We start from the raw sequence: 18,540 nt of genomic DNA, 5'->3' as shown, positions 1-18,540 counted from the left end.
TAATTGTAATGATGTATTTACTTTTAGTTTTACAAAAACTATTTACTATTTTGCTTCCAGCCATCAGCATTCCTCATGAGGATGCGATTTTGTACCCACTTTGCATTTAAATATATCTAGACTCAGCTTGTTTCTTTTGTGTTCTCATTTATTGACTCATTGGATGCATCTTTTCATTGAATTTTACAAAAAAAATGCAATTCTAATTAAATTTAAACAATTTTTTAAGTTGTCGAGTACTGGCCAAGATTTGCCCGAGTTATTTTTCAGGCCTTGGCGAGTTTTTGCTTTTGGCAAGTAGTTCAACCATGATTATTGCAATCTACTGTAGCACATGTGACTGTCTCATCATCAACTATGCCTTTCATGGAAACCTGTAGTTTTAGAAATCGAATGAAGCTATTCAATATATGGTTATAAGACTGACTTCAAAAATGCATATCATTCCCTTAAGGTTTTTATTAGTGTCATTTCTTGCAGCTACCATGCTTGTGATTGACACTAGTGTCATTTATGCCATATTTGAAATGTTCACAGCAGAAATATGCAAGGATGAATCAGAATACTATATTTAACAGAATCTTATTTAGAACCAATGTATCATATTATAGTAGTCTGAAGGGATTCATTGTTCTCATCATAAATAAAAATGGATGCGACCCTTAGACAAAAACTTAGGAGAGGTTTTAACATTGTGACTAAAGCAGCTTCTAATTGATGGGAATGCGATGAAAAGTTCTATAGCCACTATGTGCAGCAAAAATTATCAAACCAAATAACAATAAATGGAAATTCTAACTGAAAATTAATACAACAAGCATATAAAGTGCAGGCATCAGCTATGTAGCAAGATACATCTTGCAATGATGCAAATTGTAACACCAACATTCCTATAAAGACTTGGTAGTTCACCCAACTAGGAAGCAATGCACACTCAATTAGTTGAATTCGATTCTGCTAAGTACTAGATATCAACACAATAATTGCCATCATAAGAAATATGGGCAAATAGGAACTTAGTGATGAACAGTTCAAAATTTAACATCATAAGCACACTGCGTAAAGACAAACAAAAATTGCCAACTCTAATGCCAAATTACTTATCATAAGCACAAAGTCTTACCTTGACAGGACAGAATGAGTCTCTGCCATCAGTTGCTCTAATTTAGCCCTCTCACTTTGAAAGGGACTAAGAACTGCACGTGGCAATTGAGAAACACCAAACATTGAGCTGCTAGCTGAAAGCTCTTCATTCAGTATTCCATTTTCTGGAATTACATAATTTATCCAATGCACCAATCTGCTTGAAAAAGCCTCCAATATTCTTGTGAAAGTATCAGACAATTCAGCAAAAGTAAAACGCTCCCTTAAATCCTTGCTGCATAAATATGCATCATTATATCAGTGAACCCTAGCAAACAATTTGGCCAGATTAATCAATATGCCTGAATACAATCTCACTCCAGCTTACCTTTTCAAAAGATTTTCAACCACCTCTTGCATCTGAATGATCAAACCACTGACACCATACTGATGTAGATAGTCAGCAGATTCAATGAATTTATGCTGACAAAGTGCGACAGACTGATCCTGCATTGTGGGTAAATTTGAAATGGTGTCATCATGGCAAGGAACCCAACCAAGTAACACTAACAAAAACTTTTCATTTTTCAACAAACCAACCACCAATTCAAATCAAAATACCCACAATTCACCAAAAATGAACTAGAAAGGAATATATGTGGACAACAATAACTAACCAGTTCTTTAATCCCTGGAAAGGCTTAAAACACTTACCACATTTCAACTACTTGTCAGGAAAGTCCCCCAGGTATACATCCCTAGGGTAAATGTGACAGGATGGAGATGCTAGGATAGGAATGAAACATCCTCCCCGAACGCAACCCCCAAAGGTAGTCCCGTCCCCAAGACAGTCCTGTAGTGCAGAGGACATCCCTTGAGATGTTTTAATCTGAGGATTGTGTCTGGGGATACCCTGCCATCCTCAGGGCAGTTAGGGGACATCTAGACTTCCCTTGATCATCCCTGGGATGGCAGATTGTTCCCTATCCCTTTAAAAACTTTTTCTTCAAAAGTAATCAGAAACTTAAATAAAAAAACAGAAACCTTAAAACAAATCTTAAGGGAGGTTCAACAAGTCTTCCCATCCTTAAAAACGATAAAAACACTTGGCCACATCATTTCAACCCCACCAACCATGTACTACGAGAGGAAGAAGAAAAGGAAGACAAAAAGAATCGAATGCACCATGAAGCTCCTTATGCCTTCAAAGGCTTTAATTTGGGCTTGGTTGTGAGAGTTTCGACCCCATGATGGGCACTGCCCCTCAATCTCACTAGCAGCTGCTGCCCCCCACCCCCCACCCCCACTGACCTGTTGTCCCCAGTCCCCCACTTTAGTTTTGAAAAGCAAAAAAAATGATTTGGGTCGCACCAGATTAAATCAAAGTGATTGAGTTTTATTTATACTTTTGGTTTTCTGAGTGAATATTTGAGTAATGCAACTACAATTACATTCAAATGATTTAAAAAATCATATGCAATAATCTAAGCATGGATGTTTGGATTCCAATTATGTACATTAGCAAAGCAACTGCTTGTGGACCTCTTTGTCAAGATTTATTCTCTAGTGAATCCCTTGATTGGGAACATGTTGAAGCTCCTAATTTAAATTAAAAAAACAACTGATTCAAAATTTGGCTGGCATTGGTATGTCTACTTTTATTTGTTTGATTAATAATGTGGTAGCCTGGTACTCTTTTTCAGATGATGAATGGCAACAAGTTTTATGATCTTTGAAAACAGAAACAGCAAAAACAGTGCTGGAATTCACTCAGATTGTTTACAGCATATCTAACATTGAGATGTTGGGCAGTGCAAAAGATGATAAATTGAAACTTCTTCCACTATTTTTTATAATTAATTTTTCAAATATTAACTTTAATATATTACTTTAATAGTCATTGCAAAATTCATCCCCCTTCTACCCCCATCCGCATTCCCAAAGTTCGAAAAAAAAAATTGTCCCCCTTAAACTCATCCCTATGTCTCCTTGCCCTAGAGATTCCATCAAACACTGCTTGTAAACACTATTTAATTGCAAAATCCCACCATCCCAACTACATTGAAGTTGTCTCTTAACACATTTGAAAAAATAACGTCTTTAACACATTATGTATAGCACAACACAGTTCATGAAAAGAATGGAAGGATGTCAAAGAGTTCAAAAGTTCATAAAGACCCTGAACCTCCAATAGACCTTAAGGCAAGCAAAGAAGATGGCATGTAGAGGGATTCACCTATTCTTGAACCCCCTAAACCCCCAATACGTTCCTTGAGCTCCTTTTTCCTTGCTTTTCCCTCTCTCCTCGACCAAGCCTAAAGCTAACATAGGACCCAAAGACTTTGGCATCGATCCATGTTGTCAAGCCCGCCCCACTTCCTACACTCCATTGTACCTCAGTTCCCTACTCCATGGTTCCTCCTAGGACCCAATCCCCACCTATATTTTCGTTCATATTCCATTCAAAAACCCAATTCCTGCAAGCTCCCTTCCCCCTGGCTTTCCAAGTCCATGGTCCCTCCCAAGACCCAACACCCAACTCAATTTATTCCCTTCATCCCCAAAGGAACCTCGTTCCTAGTTCATCCAGACTCCTGATCCCAATTCCCAATCCATTTTCTCTCCCATTCACCCCAATGCAAATTCTCAAGTCCCTCCAAAACCTGGAATCTCACGAGATACCAAAATGTTTAGATTTCACACGAAGATCCGCCATGGTCTAGAAACACTTACAACACATCTTCATCTACTTTTGTGGCTTGCCAACCACTCCATTGATGTCAATTTGATCCTATAATGCCAGATTAGGTTTTTCTTGCCCAAAAGCAGCTATTCAATCCGAAGGCATGGATTTTCTTGCACTGTCAATGGTGGAAAAGAAGACGACTAACATGTCCATTAATGCAGTGATCAAATTTTTAAGTCCCGATAACTCTCAGGCAACCTCTTAGAAACAGATTTCCTGTGATTTTTTTTGGCTTACATGACAAGATCTGGTGGTTTTTGACACGAAGAAGACGAGACATTAAGCAGAAACTTGCAACAGCCAGAACAAAATTACAATTTCCATATGAGAGTTTTGCATTTCCAACTCTAAGCAGTTTTTCTGGCAATTCATCTTGTTCTCACTAATTGAGACATTTCATACATCCATGGAGATCATTGCCGTTATTTTTCCTATAAAGAGGGTGTAATTTTCATCAGTCAAAGTTTGGAAAACAAGGGAAAGAAACTTTGTATTGTATACCACAGTTCACTTTCAGAAATACAACAGATTCCAGATTGTCTATGCAATCTGTAGTAATTCAAAATTCTAGATGATTTATATGAATGGTGGTCTGATTTGCATTGTTGTCTCCTTTGTTATATTGTTTATTCTCAAAAAGTACACACACCTTCAAGAAGGTTAAAAAATCTTTAACTGGTTACCATACATTTGCTACAGAACTTTTTGTTCTAGTATATACATCTTCAAGGAGGGTGAGAAATATTTCTAGAAAGCAAGTGTAATTTGCAATATTAGTTAAGTATTCGGAATACATTTGCAAGTTCATGTTATTGTAAGGCAATGCTTTATTTTTTGAAGCACAAGAAGAGTTGTTGTCAGAGCATATTGGCATGAGTATTTAAGGACTCTATTTTCCCTAAAATAGGCACCAATCAGTCAAAGGAATTCCTCCCAGCCTACTCACATATAAAAAATGATAATCCATAGAAGAGTAATTTATTTTTGTAATGTTATTTTAATTTATTCATACCTAGGCATAAAAGGTACAAGACGTATTAATAGTTGTGAAAAATCCAATAAATCCTTGCCTAAACTGTATGAATATCATATTTGTTATACACTATTATAAGCCTATTGTATCCATATGGAATCCAGTGTGTTAATTAGGCTACCCACCTAAGTTTTGCAGAGCCTAAACGGCAGGATGGAATAGTTTATTCTCTCACTCATTGGCCATCCTACCAGCAAACATTGAGCATAGAAATTTGCAACTTTTCAGAAGTTACTGGTAGCAGGTTGAAAAGCCAACACCCCCCCTTTGGGTTCAGGAAAAAAAGGATAAACCAAAATAAAACGGTCAAAAACAGCCGGCCAAAAAAGAAGCTTAGCTCACTCTAAGATGCATAATCTCAATGGAGCTCCTCTGAAATGCATGCATGTTTAAAATGAAACTCATTGTTCATATCCAATAAATGGCAGCATACACTAATTCAGTAAACAATGAAATATATAGAGAGGAAGACCAAGTGCCATGTTCAGAGACAATCTATCAGCAAGCGTGATGACGCATAATGATAACAAGAGCATTAAAGTGTACCATTGATTCTACATTTTCAAACCCTCTGGCTTGCTCAATGAAGATGTGTCTCCCTAAAATGTTAAGCTGAGCTTTTATATATAAATTGAGCACCGTCATGGCCCACAATGCACATGCAGTCCTTGTAAAACCTGGCCAGCAAATAGATATGAAAATAAATAAATGAAAGAAGACCATAGCATTGAAGCTGGATGCATAATGTAAATAAACACCAATGAAGTGCCATCTAGGCACAGATCATCTAAGTTGGACTTATATTGCCTTAGTAAGTATTTTAGGTGGTTAACATGCATGCACCATGATATCATTTACCTGTTGAGAAACTTTGGGACAAAAATGTGAGCAAAAAACCAATTTAACCACATTGATAAGTTTGAAAAAAAACCATGGCCATTCAGACATACTTAGAATTTTGAGTCTTTCCCACAACTGAAGCTTCTCCTCAGAACTAAGGTGACCTCTCCCTTGACTTAGTCTTTCAGTTAATTCAGTATAATCCAACTCCTCAGAAAGACGAATATCCAGATTTTCCAAACCAAATGCTAGGGAGGCTGAATCTGATATGTTTTGGAGATTTTCGAAATGTTCTCGCAACCTACAAAAACCACACAATTTAAAAAGGGGCATCACTAACTGCCAATTTGTAGAATGAACAACAACAAACACAGACCTGAAAACCTACAAATACATTAGCCAGAGAGATATGCTGAAATGCTTCATCCAAAATGCATATATCAACATACCGGTTTTCTACAAGCTCGTCTGCTTGGCATTGAGCTTCCTCCTCCCGCTCCAATGCCAACATCCTCTCCTTCTGGGCAAAGTAAACTCGATAGAGAGCATACCCAGTTCCCAAAATCCCTGCTGTGAAAAATAACTTTCTCCTATGCCTATTAATAAAAGCCCTGTTTTGATAAGGAAAAAATTAAAAGGTCATTCGGCACCACTTCTTTGATTTTTTTTCTTTTTAAAAAGGAAAAACTGGCATTCAAAATGCTTGATTTCATGGAAAGAATTGGACATCAAAACATAAACCTTCAATATAAGGAATTAAAAATCCAAATTTTTTCTATAAAGAACTCATTGGGCATTTACAAGCATCAAACCATGATTATTGAGCATTCCAAATCCGTTCTCAAAGAAACAATTTGTTGGACTTTCAAGTGCCCTGTTTATTTGAAGAAATGAATTCTGCAGATAATGCAAAATCTTTATTACTGTGCAACAATGCAAATCCTTTATTATTGACTATTCCTGTTTTCCAAAATCCCTGCTGTGAAAATACTTTTCCCGCATGCCTATTCATAAAACTCCTGTTTTTGAGAAGGAAAAACTAATAGAACACTTGAAACACCTATTTTCTTTGATTAAAAGAGGAAAATATGGATTCAACAATGATTGATTTTTTAAAAAAAATTGAACATCTGAAAACATAAAATTATCATCACTGAGAATTTGAAAACCCTTGTTATAATCAAAAGAATCAGTTGGGCATCCAAACATATATACTGACTTCAAAATTTGGAATTGAAAATCCATTCTTTTCTTGAAAGAATTCGTTGGACATTTACAATCACTAAACCTTAATTATTGTGCATTAAAAAGCCATTTCAATACCAAGAATTGGACATTCAAAACCCCTATATTACTCAGAGGAATTAAATTATAGCCACAAACACAAAACCTTAAACCTTCATTTTTGAGCATTCAAAAACCTTAGTTTATCAAAATGAATTATTTGGGCATCCCCAAACTTAAAACCTTGATTTTGGGCATTCAAAGCCCCCATTTTACACCGACACATTAAAGGCAACTAATGAAAACAAAAAGCACCATAAATGAAGCTAGTATTCCTGTTTACTCATGGGCACCTTGTGGTAGCCATGGGAAAAAATAGAGTTAGAGATCGTAATTATGGGAATGCACAGACCTGGGCACAATGCCTACTCTTTTATATCACCATATGGGCACCTCGAATTAAGAATTGAACCTAACCATATAAAAGAACCAACCGACACCTATGTTCTCTACAAATGTGTCCTACAATTCACCTTGTACACCCTGCTAAAGGGCACAAAAATAATAAGACCATGACTCTTGATGTTATATCTATATTTCACTAGGTCTCTTTTTGGGAAGGACAAAGAAACGCAAGGATGCCTAGAGGAGTTATAGGTATCACAAGGGTTTTCACTCCCCTATGAAAAAAAAATTATCAAAACAATGAATAGCTAAGCAGAGGGTAAACTGTAATGTCCCTTCCCATTATTTTCTGTAACATAATAAATTTGAAACACAAATGATATCATCCACCAAATTACATAAAACACAGTCTTTACCAAACTATAACCAACAACAGTCATTAATTAAACTCAACAACACACAAACTTGCACAATTAGATCACAACACTCATATTGCTATCATTCTGATTTCCACAATAAATGGGACTGTTTGACAGTAATTACAATAGCAACACACCACATTAACAAATAAAGATCACACTAACTCATTGTACTTTTCTACTAATCCTTGAAGCTATGCTGCACTCCCTAAATAAGAATGCTCTCCAAGGACAAAGGGTTTTCACGATTCCAGCAATCAATGGGTTTTCAACCACTGATCACAGTCTCCTATGGGTTTTCATGCACAAAAGATTGCTCGACACAAGTGCCAAGCAAATACGATAACATGACATGTATGCCTTACAATTGAAATGAATTCCTAGTTTTATAAGCTACCTACACACAAATCAGACTAGTTAGACGACCAAAATTTGTGCCAAGGCCCCAAATTCAAACTTTACATGATACAATTTAGGTTGGTCTTACAATCCTTATGGCATTTCGAATCGGAGGTTCGAAGTCTCTCTTCCCTCCTGACTTGGCACAAGTTGGGCCAAAGCCCCGACCCTCAATCCCAATGTGTCACTAATTTGACTCCCTCCTTGCACTCTGGCATGGGTTGGGCAATATCCTTGAACCCTAATCCTCAACAGCTATCTAGCATGCATCAATCCTCGGCCCCAATCTTCAATCTTCGATGTCTCCCTAGCTTGAACCCAACGGCAATCCCTACCTCTTATCGTCAATGTCATCCTAGCATGGGTTACGCAGCAACCTCGACCCCCGACCTTCAAAACGGGACCTGTCCATGTGACATCTTCAACTAGTAGGTTTTTTCCACCTGATTAGATACTCCATGATGCTCCTATTCCTCAATTTTTTTATGCGAGTGTCCATCACTTCTTCTAGGATTAAAATCAACTTACCCTCATCGTCTAAAGGTGGCAACTCTTTTGGGGGCATAATATGCTGACCCAAGATTTTCTTCAAACAAGACACGTGGAAAACATTATGAATCATGCTATTATGTGGGAGCTACAACTCATAAGCCACTTGTCCTATCCGCTTCACAATTATATACAATCCATAGCATCGAGGTTTGAGCTTTTCTCTTCCACCCTACTTAAAGAAGCCTACTCGTATGGCTGCAATCTCAAGGAAACGCAATCTTCCACTTCAAAGGACCTCTATATTCTCCTTCAATCTGGAAAGATTTTCCGTTAGTTCTATGCTCACTACAAATCATCCTTTAGTGCCCTCAATATCTCTTGACTAAATCCATCAAGCCACCTACTATTGGCACCTTGTTATCTGAAAGCAAAAGATCAATAAAGTATAGTGCATCTTAACCATATAGAGCCCTATAATGTGTCATTGCAATGGACATGTGGTGTGAGGTATTTTAGCAGTATTCACCCAAGTGCAACCATTTGATCGATGCAGTCTTCTAGTCTAAAACATAGTTCCTCAAGTACCCCTTGATCCACTTATTCATACTCTCTATTTGTCCAATAGTTTGGGGATGGTAGTCAATACTAGGTGTGAGTTATGTACCTCTCAAGCAAAATAATTCTTGCCAAAAAGAACTCAAAAAATTTTGTTGTCCTTGTCACTGACAATGTTCTAGGGAAAACCATGTAGTCTAAAAATCTCCTCGAAGATTATATCTGCTACTTGATGTGCCTTGGAATTTGAAACAATAAAAATAAAATGTGCATACTTTGTCAATCTATCAACCACAACATAAATACAGCCTTTACCTTGTACCTTTGGTAAACCTATGATGAAGTCCATGGATAAGCTCTCCCATTTATACTCAGGATTTGCTAGTGGCTGAAGCAGGCCTGTTAGAAAAATTTGTTCTCCTTTGTTTTGTTGGTAGGTCATGCATTTTGTAATGTGCTTATGGAAGTCCTCCTTCAATCCCTTCCATGAAAACCTTTTCATGAATCTTCTTGTATGTCTTATAATACCCTTGATGTCCTACTGTTGGAGCATTATGAAAAGCTTCCAAAATCTTCTTCTTGATCTTAGACCCAGACACCAAAAGGATTCTGGTTTTGTAGAGGACACTTCCCTCACAACATACCTATCATCTTTCACAACCTCATCAATGATGTCAATAGAAAATTTATTCTTAGCATAATCAGCAACAATGGAAACCCCCCAATCAGCAGAAAGAGTAGATAACAAGCATAGAGTAGGTCTCCTAGAAAATGCATCCACTATTACATTCTTCTTGCCATTCATGTACTCTATTTGGAAATCATAAGTTTGTAGCTTGCTTACCCATTTTTGTTGGCAATCATTCATATTCTTTTGATCCAAGAAGAATATCAAACTATTATTATCAGTCTTCACAACTAATTTTCCACAAATTAGATATTGTATGATGGCCAACATTTCCCTAACATAAATGGAATATCCCGTTTCTAAATTGCTCAATATTCTGCTCTCAAAAGCTATTGGATGACCTCTTTAACTTAGGACAACTCCAATGCCTTCTCTAGAAGCATAACATTCAACAACAGAGGGCAATGAAAAATCAAAAATGGCAAGTATAGGGAATGAACTCATTATCTCCTTCAACTTATCAAAAGTTTTTTAAACATCTTCAAACCATCTAAAGACTCTTCTTTGTCAAATCAATCAAGGGTGCAACCAATTGAGAGAAACCCTTCACAAATCTCCTATAATAACAACAAAAACCCAGAGACCCTTTTAGCTGAGTTAGATAGGTAGGTGGATGCCAATCAAGGATCGCTTGAATCTTTTGTTGATCAACCAAACAGCCTTGGAACTTATGACATGACCCAAGTACAAAATTTCAAATAATCCAAACTCACATTTGGACAACTTAGCATAGAAGGATTGCTGCTCCAAAATGCCAAAAATTGTGTCTAGATATTCCATGTATTCCTTTCAAGTTCTATTGTAGAACAAATTTTTTAAGTTGCTTACTAAATACCTAATTCGTGCATGATTGGAATGTAGTTGGGGCATTCGTGAATTTGAAAGGCATGACCAAAAACTCAAAATGCCCATGATGCCTCTAAAAGACAGTCTTCTCAACATCCTTGTCCCTCGTGTAAATTTGATGGTATCTTGATCTCAAATCAATCTTGGAAAAGTACACAGCTCCACGAAATTCATCTAGTCCCTCATGTGGATTTGATGGCATCCTAATCCCAGGTCAGTCTTGGAAAAGTACACAACTCCATGCAATCCATCTAGTCCCTCATGCGGATTTGATGGTATCCCGACCTCAAATCAACCTTGGAAAAGTACACACCTCCATGCAGTTCATCTATGAGCTCATCTATCCTTAGAATAGGATATCTGCTCTTGATGGTCTTCTTGTTCAATGCTCTATAGTCAATATACATCCTCAAAGTATCATCGTTATTCTTCACAAGAACTACTAAAGATGCAAAGGAGCTGAAGCTAGGTCTTATGAATCCCATGTCAAGATGTTCTTTGATAACCTTCCCTATCTCCTTTGTCTCCCATCTCTTGGACGGTGGTATGGTGTAGTGATAATAGGTTTAGCCCTTTCTAACTTTATAGTGTTTTGAAACCCTCTATTTGGTGGTACTCTCAATGGCATGTCCATAAAAACTACACAATGCCTATCAAGAATTTTCTAAATATCAACATGATGCATACCTTCCTTGCCAGATGGAGACTTTGTGGGAAGAATCAAGCAATTTTCTGCCCAAGCTACTTGACCTTTATGGAAGATTCTCTCCATCGTCTACATTGTCACCACCTATGGGGCTCCATTTGATATCCCTTTAAGGACAATCTTCTTTACCTCTGCCATAAACTTAATCTCCATACTCTTGCAGTTTTGTAAATACTCCCTTAGAGAGTGCAACCATTGTACTCCCAAACCCATATCAGTATCTCCCAAGCCAATCACATAAAAATCACCACATACCTTATGGTCTCCAGAGTGATATTGAGCTGCTCGATTACTTGGTTGCATGGAATGGTGGATCCATCAACTATTGCAACATTGACACCTTCAAATGCTTAAAGGAGATGTCAACAACCTTCAATTTGTTGATTTTGGATCACCTAGTCCATCAAACTAAGTAATCCTTCTCCTTTAGGCATTTAATTAAAATGAATGGGGGTATGTCCTAGAGCATCAAGCCTGCCAAACCCAAAATCTGACAAGCAAGCACACCACAAAGGAAACATCCTCTCTTAGGGAGCAAGCAAGTAGTTCCTCTATTCCTATATCCAATCTATCAAATGTACTAATTGACAGAAGTTGCAACCTTGACATATAATTTTTTAATTTAAACAATATATTATAAATTATATCATTTAGATACAAATATAATATTATAAAACAATATATTACATAAAATATTATTTATCAATAAATTTCAAACTATAGTAATTTTGTATTGTTAACATATAATACATATAATTATTTATATTGATATATAATAATTAAATATACATAATTATATATAATAAAACATATCTACTGACCAAAAAAAAACTTGAATGAAATTTAATATGTGCAATCCCATATCCAAACCCAAGAAAAAAAATATCATTTTGCATACCCAAAATTTGAACCTATAACCAAACCAACCACTTAGCCCTATTTGAGTTTATTAACAAAATGTTTAAAGCAAGATGCAAGACGCCAAAAACGTTCAGCTATTACGTTACATTGAATGGACGAAAGAATCCACATATCTAGACTTTCCAACGTGTCAATAAAAACTATTACAATCTACCAAAACTTTAATTCAAAAATCCCAAAGAAGTCTAAGAGGTTAGATTACTGGACGCTCAAGCATACCCTTAGATTGAAAAGGCACAATTGTATGACATATATTTTAAATAATTTTTCGCTTTTCAACACAATTTCAGGTGTCTAAAATTCTAGCTCCTACATGCCTTTTCTCAACCCAAAAGGTTGGTAATTTATGCATCTATTAGCATGTTGTGTGTCCATAAATCGGTAAGGCAGAATAAGGTTCCTAATTGCTCATGAATTTGTTAGGATTAGCTATGGAGGTGGCTATCCCAAGATCAAGATGCCTAAGAGTTAATCATAAGAATCCTAAAAGATCAACATGATATAATAGTAGCAATAATCTATACAAAGGATGCAATGCAAAGGAAATATACATTGACAACCCTTGTATATAGGCAAGGGTGACACATAAGACAACATAGAACCATGACAAGTGTCCTAACCATATGATTTGAGACACAAAAAGTGAATGCTCTAAGTTAACTAACTAGGTGACAAAAAGACTAAAATGGAAACCATCATGGAGCAAAATGAGAGAACAGCACACAACTACTTCGCCAAGCCATCCAAAATATGAACAACAATAATCCTCAATCGAACCAAACCAATGAGAGGGATGCCAACTCTAATCATTCTGAAAATGATAGAACTCCACTAAGATCAACTCCAAGAGTAACTAGACCCTCCTTTATACTCCTTTATACCTAGAGAAGGGCCAGCTAGAGAAGAAGAAATTAATGACCACAATCATAACTTAGAGGAGCTTGCCGAATCGTATTCAAGACTTGACCCTAAAATTAGGAGAAACGTTCCATTTAGAAAATTTTGTGAGGCAAGATCAAGAATTAACCCTAGAAGGGTAAGAAGTCAACCTAACCAAATCTTACACCACAAAGTAGGCAAATTAAGTCTTCCAAATTTTGATGGGTCAACAAAGGTCACTGCTCACTCATGGATCCAAAAATTAGATACATGCTTAGCTCTTAACCCCATGGTGGAAGAGGATGCCATCAAATTCGCCATCCTACATTTAGAAGGGATTGCTCACAACTAGTGGCACCATGGTTTGATTACTCAAGGCCATCAAAACATAACATCCTATGATGACTTAACCAACAACCTGATTGAAAGATTTGATCAAAAGCATCCAGAGAGGTATTTCAAAGAATTAACCCAATTAAGGCAAGAAGGGGTCGTTGAGGACTATGAGACAAAAATCCAAAAGCTCTCCATCACGGTTCCCAGAATAACCGAAAAGAGACTCACATACCTATTTATTGGGGAATTATTGGAATCTATTTGGTGCCTTTGATCCTGCCACTCTCCAAGATGCAATCCTACGAGCCCTACGACTTGATGCCACCAAGACAAAGGATAAAAGTTACTCTAAAAATGTCACATCAATAGATAAACCCTTTTATGAGGAAAATGGGCATAGAAGAATATTTCCTCCTAAAGATGACCGTATATGTATATGTAAGATGATTATTGACATATATGTATATGTATTTATATTTGTTGTTGAATCCCTAACGCTAATAGAAATGAATAATCTTATCGATTATATTTTACCTAACATGGTTGCAGGGCCTAAGCCAAGATTTATGTTGATAACTATATTACATTCCTTATTTCAATTGAACTTGTGATTTTAGGGCAAGATTCAAGATCATCCCAAAAGGGGACATTACATTATCTGCAAGACGGATTCTATGCTCCTAGTTTCTTTGTTGAATAAAGGGATTTTGTTGGCTCCTCATGGATATTGGCTCAAATAGTTAGGCAAATTCTTCTCGTATCTTTGAATTTTAAGTCAACATCTTTTGCTCATAGCACCGAAGAGACATCTTTTGCTCGTAGCACCGAAGAGTGGAAAATGTGGCAAATTGTCTTCCTAAATGGGCCTTAAAAGGGATCACTAATTGAATGTTTCAGACAAAAATGGGTCAGGCCAGAATAAAACCCAAAAGTTATTTCAACTTAATCCAAAATGATCAGCTGGAATAGCTGTTGGAGAATGATTAAGGGGAAGCTTAGAATTGACGGACGTTTTAAATATACTAGTCAAAGTGTAGAGTTGTATTGTAGGAATCCTCAAGAGGTTCGTCTTATTTGGTTTGTATTGATGGTTATAGCTACTGGAAATCTTCTTGGTGTGTATGTAATTAGCTTTTTTGGAATATAACTATGTTTTTATCCTTTAAAAAAGAAAAAGAAAAAGAAAAAGAGTGAAAAGGACCTCAAAGGGAACCAGCTAGGTAATATACCCATTCACAACAACAATATTTGCCACAAGCAACACTAATTGTTGGGTATAAGTGTTCAGAGTTTGATGAATTATAACTAAAGTTAGAAGCAAAATATGCATATCAGGTGCAGAGATTCCATGTTTTATTCATCATAAATTGATGGAGTGTCATGGTGAATTGCTTGAGGTGCCTAATATACATAGAATAATGATTGCTGTTTCAAGCAATAATGAATTTTCATTTCACACAAATGCATATGTTGGCAGCTATTACTGGCTTTTCCTATCCACTTTACAAATTCACTAAGTAAGATTTGATCTACCACTCCCCTTGGATCTTGTAATGTCCCCAATTGGGATTTTCCCATATTTTGCCCTAGCACTTATCAAAGTCTGCTGATTTTCCTTGATTAATTCTGAGATCAGATGTTTCTGTTGGGTCGATTGATTTCCTTCTCTTTTTCTGAATGATCCCTCGATATGTTATTCTGATCTGGATTGATGTTCTGATTTGATCTTGCATCTTATATATGTAGCATAACTTCTCATTCACTTCAATGCTTTCTTCCCAATGATAATTCTGCCCTATATAGCCTTCAAGAAAGGCATAGGGTCACATCCTTTGCAATGGTTAACCTTCTTCATAAAGACGTGTCTCTATAAGTAATAGCTGTATTAGACTGTAGGTTACTTATAGCAGAAAAATGTGTAATGTCCTGGCTCAGAAAGTTAAACTCACTTCACACAGAGATTGTAAAAACAGCAATGTCACCTTCCAAATGCAAATTTCATTACCAGAATTGACAGAGCTCTGCTACAAATTTCCAGTATGCTCAAACAAGATTTAAGTGTGAAATTTCAACACATTAATCATATACTGGGAAAAAAAATGTTTACAGTATTGAAACCAAATAAGATATGATCAGTAATTTTCAAGAACTTGACCATCTGAACTGTCCTCACTTCAAACTGTTTCCTGGAGATCTGAGTTATCGATTTGACTTTGCTTTACAGGTGTCAAAGACACGCTGCAAAGGAATTTGAGAGTTTGGTCACCAAACTGGACTCCTCCGTATTGTGCTAGAATCAGAGCCTGTGCCCAAATAAAATTAAATATCGCAGACCTTGCTTGAGGATGTAAGGCCACGGCAAAGGATGTGATTTCCAATCGCACTCAGCAAATGAAGAAACCTGAATTCATTGGTTTCCCTTCTATATCAAGAATGGCCAATTAACAATAACACCCAATGCAAGATACCAAAATATATATCCTTTTCCAATGTTCTGACTTTATCGACTCCTCACCCAGCACTGGTTTCTGTCTCCTTAATATTAATCGAGCCAACTATAGAGACCAATATTATATTTCAATAACTTCCAACAACTATATGCTGTGTTTCATATTTTACAAATATTCTCATCACTTGACATGGAATATTAAGCCCAAACTATGTTCAGATGCAAAGACACCTTATATTGCCCGAAATCTTATTATTTTCTCCCACAGCCAAAGGATCAAAACATTTGCATTAATATGCAAAGCCTGACTTAATAATATTTATTGCCTAACATTACAAAGATGGGAGCTTTCGAAAGAATATTAAAATGATAACATCATATTCACGGGAATACATATTCAACCATCCGTTAATAAGATAATCAAAATGCCTTCAAAATTATTACGATGGATTTAAGTCTTTTCACATTGATTAATGAAAGGCCCAATAGAAATTCATCTCCATAAAATATTAAGAAATACAATAACTAGTCACCTCGCAGTCAATATAAACCTATTATTGCAAATATCTTTATTTCTGAAATAAACCCTAAATCTCACAAATTTGCCTCCAATGGAGACTTTACAAATTTGGCCGAGCTGTGAACTCCGTCCTGAATCCACTCCCTTAGAAGAACTAGATTTTTATACAGCTCTTCTGTCAAACTCCTGAAGGTTTTCGTCTCCAAAAATCCTCAATCATTTATCTAATCCCAAAAGCATCATATCAAGCACGCCTTCGTTCTTCCATCCAACCTCCTTCTAAAGAACTCCAAGAAGCATCTAGAACATTAGGCCAACTTGGCTGACTAAAATATTAATTATATTTTGGAGAACTCTATTTAATAAAGTGACATATAATAATATTTTATTACTCAATTAAATTAATTAATATTAAGTCATCATTTGAATATTTTATTTGTTTTTTTGACAACTCAATAAAAATCATTTTAATTTATTGTCACTTAAAAAATTGGGGACATTACAATCCTCCTGGCCCAAATATTGCTTGCCCTCAAGCAATTCTCAGTTGCACCACCAAGATCCCAAATCAGCCATATGAAGAACACTATATCACTCTAATGCAATCAACATTATGGAAACCTGCAACTCTGCCATGTGAAAGTATTTCTTCTGTTATGCTTATCCACTCTCCTTCCAACAATGACTCATCATAATCCCACCACTACATTCTCATGTTGTAAACTGAAATTTGATTAACAACATGCTGCATACTCATGAGTGTTTGTACACTCATTCCTTCTACACACCAATCTATCCGCCATAGATGCATAAAAGATAGGAACCTTATCATGAAATGTCATACCTGAAAAATCTCTTGCATCAACATTATTTCACACCTTGAAGAATCAACTTGTAAGGCTGTCCCCATATTCCCATCATGATTATGCATCAGTGATCATCCTTGCTGCTGCTACTTGTGGTGCTTCATCCACCAAGGCCTTGAGTATTATCTTCTTTACATCCACCATGAACTCGAGCTCCATCTGCTGAAAGTGAATGTATTGTCCACGAGAATGCAACCATTGAATTCCTAATATGATATCGGGACTAGTAATCCCAATCACATAGAAATTATCATTGATGGTGTAGTCATCAAATTCAAGGTTCATCTGTGGCATCCTCGTGTTGCATCTAATCTTAAATCCATCAGCCATCATGACAAGGAATCTTGGAAAATCTTCCAATGGCAATCCACTCCTAACCGCCAAACTATCACTCACAAAATTGTGAGTTGCACCGCTATCCACCAAACATGTCACTTGCTGTCCATTCACAATTCCTCTTACCTTGAATGGTTGATACTTGGGTATTCCCGGAAGTAGGGCAGTAACTACATGTGCTAAGGCTGTATTATCTTGTTCTTCATTGCCACTCTCTGAAGTATCATCAATGGTGTCATCATTGTCAGATATAACTTCAACATAATACATTTTACATTTCTCAAGGCATCTATGACCCATGATTCATGACAATGTAAACACAACTTCTTCTTACGCAGCTCATTCTTGCTCACAAAATCCAACTTCTTATCTTCTTCTTCCCTACTTGGCTTGGATGGTAGGCTTGACTCCTCTTGAGATGATTTCTTTTGCTTGGTATTTATATCCTCATGATAGTGCTTACTCTTAGGAGTAGAGAATTCCATGTGGCGTGCTCTCTTAATGGCATCAGCAATAGTAGGAGGAACAAAAGCTTTGACCCAACCCCTAAGAGGTTCTAACAAACCCTCTATGAACCAAGCAATCAGCGTCTTCTCAATCACGTCAGAAACCATTAATGACAATCGTTGATATTCTGAAATGTATGCGTCAAGTGTCCCCACTTGTTTCAGCTGAGCTAGCTCTCTTGAGTGTGCCTCTGAATCCTTACAGTCAATCAGCTCTATCAATGTAGAGCAAAACCGATCATATGAAACAACTGAACCATGACGCTGTGTTACCAATCCATGAAACCACCA

General features: G+C 36.6%; 1 protein-coding gene across 2 annotated transcripts in view; it reads right to left on the bottom strand.

Moving 5' to 3' along the window:
* LOC131071683 (peroxisome biogenesis protein 3-2) overlaps positions 1–18,540 on the bottom strand; it is a 40,158-nt gene that overhangs the window by 10,176 nt on the left and 11,442 nt on the right. For both annotated transcript variants that reach the window (XM_058007622.2, XM_058007621.2), the window contains exons 2-6: positions 6,152–6,313; positions 5,813–6,003; positions 5,409–5,539; positions 1,472–1,590; positions 1,124–1,378 (exon numbers count right to left, since the gene is read on the bottom strand). In XM_058007622.2, coding sequence (XP_057863605.2) covers positions 1,124–1,378; positions 1,472–1,590; positions 5,409–5,539; positions 5,813–6,003; positions 6,152–6,313 — 858 coding nt within the window. The remainder of the gene's footprint in view (positions 1–1,123; positions 1,379–1,471; positions 1,591–5,408; positions 5,540–5,812; positions 6,004–6,151; positions 6,314–18,540) is intronic.

The sequence above is a fragment of the Cryptomeria japonica genome, chromosome 10, assembly GCF_030272615.1.
Source record: "Cryptomeria japonica chromosome 10, Sugi_1.0, whole genome shotgun sequence".
Lineage (NCBI taxonomy): Eukaryota > Viridiplantae > Streptophyta > Pinopsida > Cupressales > Cupressaceae > Cryptomeria > Cryptomeria japonica.
This window is presented reverse-complemented; position numbering and strand designations above follow the sequence as displayed.